Here is a 3,763-nt window from a genome sequence, read left to right on the forward strand (position 1 = left end):
TCCCCACTTTTTGTTTTTCCAACACCAAATTCTTTGGGGAGGATTTAGTTATTATCATCCATGCATACTGCTAGGAATGTCGTGCCAAAGTATTTTCCGTTAAGATTTAAAGCATACATTTTAGCAATCCATTCTTGCCCATATGAAATATGTATACTAAGACGGTCATTTAAAGTTTGTTGGTTCTACTTCCCTCACGAGATATTACATGTACTATCAGCTAATATGCCCTTAAAGAAGTGACCCAATACTTTTTTGTTGGCTTGACGATGATGGGGAATGAGATATGTGTTTGATCAAGTGTGTATGTTTGATAGTTTAATGACTTGAAATAAATCAATATCTTTATCTTTTGTAGCCATAACCGCCATTTATAATTTTTTCACAAAGAAAATAGCTTCATACCTATCTTTTGTTCATTTGTTCACTATAATTTGAAAGCCTTTAGTAACACATTTGAATCCTAATTTAAGCTTAAGTTATTCTTTTCTTTTGAAGAGTTGACACCACTTTGTATAAGAAGAATAATTTTGGGCTACATCACCTTTATGTTTTTGTTGAGCTGATTCAAGTAATGGTAAAGGTTCAGGCATCCCACAGTGAGGGGTTTGTGTTTCTTCATAATCGGAAAAATAATAATGATACTTTTCCTCTTAGGCTTTTCAGGGTTTTAGGGGCTCAGTTTTCTCCTCTTTAGATTCAGTGTCATGCCCAACAAAATTAGTGAAACTCTTGAAAGGCTCAACTGGCTCTCCATGTGGAATTATATTGTCATCATCAACCAACAACATTAATTTAACTTGATCATTTGCAGATTCATCAACATCAAATGATGGAGCATCATTAGCTGCAACCTTACCTTTATACATTATAATCATCCCATTTTATATGCTCATTGTAAGAAGGAACATGATTAATTTTCATATGTAATATATTGCAAATTTCGTTACTTCCGGCACCGGAAGACCTATTGCCATCAAAACAATTTTTCGCGGGAGATCGATGAATACCACTTTTCATAACATTATTAACAACAAACAATTATATTGTGTTACAAGACATACTACTAAAAAAACTAATAAATATCTGATATCACTATCGTCAAAAATCTACGTAACTATATTTGATCAATGACTTGAAAATATAGACGTATTTGATTAGTGTCTAACATGGACTTGGAAGCAACCAACATCATTAACCCATCAAAGTTGATATTATTGTTTATATCTATACCAAAACATGTGTAGTCTAGAACAATATACTGTATAAATTGCCCTCCACTATAAATTAACACTTAAAAAAGTCCTTACATACTCATTTTTTTAGTATATGAAAACTATTAAAACGGGGTTTCAACAATGGAGGAACAAAGACAAAGAAATATACTACCTATGGAAAAATAAAGAACATAATAATGCCCGATCCAACCATCACCAACTTTGGAATGAACGTAAGTATTCCGAAATACTATATTTCGAAGTAAGTGATCATTTTACAAAATTTTAAAAATAATGGTTATTGTTATCAAATTAATAATTTATATCAATCAGATTACTCAATTTCTCATTACTCGAATGTAAAATGTTAATAATTGTTTTAAACGTTAACAAGTCTTAGTTAACCAGTATTCCCCTGTCCTAAACATTTTGTTAATAAATTTGGTTATCGTTAATAAAAAATAATAAACTTAATTCGATCAAATAAATATAATAATTAAATATGCATATATAACTAAAAAAAATTGTAAATACATGTATTCATGTAATATGTTTTCTCTATTTGACAAACAGCAATAATATCTACAATTCTACATCACAAATAGGAAAAACTTGTCAAAGTAAGGGTACCCATACTTTCCATACTTTTACATCACAATCCAAACTCCCACTGTAAAGTAAATAAGATGTACCACTCGAATCAACAGAAGTACAACTATTCAATGCACCAGCCAAGCACTTGATTGGACCAGAATGCCCCTCCAACACACCCACACGAATAAATTTTATTCCATCAATACCCTTTCTCCATATCCTTACTGTTTTATCCGCGGACCCGGTCAAAACCAAATCTCCGACCACCGCAATACACAAAATCGCCATAGCGTGCCCCCTCAGAGCACCGGCCACCACCATATGCCGCCCTTTACCGTCGCTCTCTCCGCCATCACCACCATCATCACTAGGAACCTTTTTCCACACAATTATCGACCGATCACAAGCACCGGAATACAAAAGAGACCCATCCATGCTTAAAGCCAACGCATTCACCGCCGATTTGTGTTTTTCTAAGGTGGCCACCAGCTTATGTTTTTTCTCTCCGTCGTCTCTCTTCCAGACTTTGATTTTCCGATCGGCGGATCCGGTGTAAACGTATCCGTCCTGGGATACAACGATGGCGTTAATGGCGTCATCGTGCGCGTTCCAAACGGATTCCAAACACTTAAAATCCGACGTCCGCCACACCTTGAACGTCCGGTCCCATGAAGCGGAGTAAAGAAGTGAACCGTCGTGGGACAACGCCAACGCCGCGACGGCGTCGACGTGATGCACCCATGTACTACTCTTGTGCCGCCGTACCTTAACGTAGTTTTTGGCTAAAAACAGCTTTCCAACACGATCATTGAGCGTCGGCAAAGTCGCGATTCGGGTCGATTTGATCAGTTTCTGATTATTAGTATCGCCATCGTCATGATCGATCTTCCAAACGCGGATTTTGTTATCCTGGTGGCCGGTGAATAACTTGTCACCGCAAACCACCATCGACTTCACCGCACTCTCTCCATAAGCCACTAATTTTGGGACTGTTGGTGACGGGTCGCGAGGCCAGACCCGGATTTGGTTGTCGGCGGAGCCTGAAAGGAGGTGTTTTCCGGCGAGGGTGAGGGAGGATATAGAAGACGTGTGTGCTTTGAAGGTGGTGAGATACTGGTGGTTAGCTGTGATTTGTGGTTGTTTCGATGTTAACGAAGAAACCGACGCTAAACTTATTTGCGAGGAAAGAGAACTGGAATCATGATGAGATTCCGGTACTATTTCTTGATCTTTTGACCACGGGCGATGACATTGGAGAAGACCCATTAATCTGTTTGTTGTATTGAATCTCAATGCATCCGATGAAGGAAGGAGGTGTGAGTGTGAGTATGAAGAACAGGGATTTTGTTGATAAATATATAAATAGGATAGATCATAGAGGAAGTAGCATACGGCGTATGATAGTGAAATACGCTTAAAAATAAAGTAGAGAAGAAAGTTTGATAGCGGTTGGCATGCAAGTTGTAGCTCCGTGTGGACCGGGTTGGATCCGGTTCCGGTGCTCTCGCAACTTCTTGTCTTCTTCTCTTATAAACAAGTCTTATTGGTCAAATCCGGATAATATTCTCTGATTATTCATAAAATAATATATTATGTAAAAGAATGTGTTTTAAATTTTAATACTATTTAACTGATCATCAGAAGAAGTTAAGAATTAACAATAGATATGTTCTGACAATATGAAATGTTTTTTATTTTAGGTAATATGAATATAACTAATTGTTATGTTAATCGTAGCTCGACATTAATTAAAAGTAAAGAACAAACAAACAACTTTATGCATGTTCCTTTCAATGAATCATTGATGACTAAAATAGAAATTAAAATAAGCTTGGATTTAACTTTTTTACAATTAATACTAAAATGATTACACTAGAAATTAAAATATATGATTAATTAACCATTAGTAGAATGAATAACGTTGATCGTGATGTTCGTTTAAATAAAAGTGT

General features: G+C 36.1%; 1 protein-coding gene across 1 annotated transcript; it reads right to left on the bottom strand.

The window, feature by feature from the left end:
- Window positions 1-1,732: 1,732 nt before the first annotated feature.
- LOC145092518 (protein JINGUBANG-like) lies at window positions 1,733-3,196 on the bottom strand. The gene has a single exon (XM_079030464.1). The coding sequence runs from the start codon at window positions 3,075-3,077 to the stop codon at window positions 1,833-1,835; it is 1,245 nt and encodes a 414-aa protein (XP_078886590.1). The 5' UTR covers window positions 3,078-3,196; the 3' UTR covers window positions 1,733-1,832.
- Window positions 3,197-3,763: the final 567 nt, after the last annotated feature.

This window comes from Lactuca serriola, chromosome 3 (genome assembly GCF_051521515.1).
Source record: "Lactuca serriola cultivar US96UC23 chromosome 3, Lser_US96UC23_V15, whole genome shotgun sequence".
Lineage (NCBI taxonomy): Eukaryota > Viridiplantae > Streptophyta > Magnoliopsida > Asterales > Asteraceae > Lactuca > Lactuca serriola.

What these genes read in the sequence shown, in the direction of transcription:
- LOC145092518 (XM_079030464.1), bottom strand. Translation starts at nt 3,077, where the DNA reads ATGGGTCTTCTCCAATGTCATCGCCCGTGGTCAAAAGATCAAGAAATA.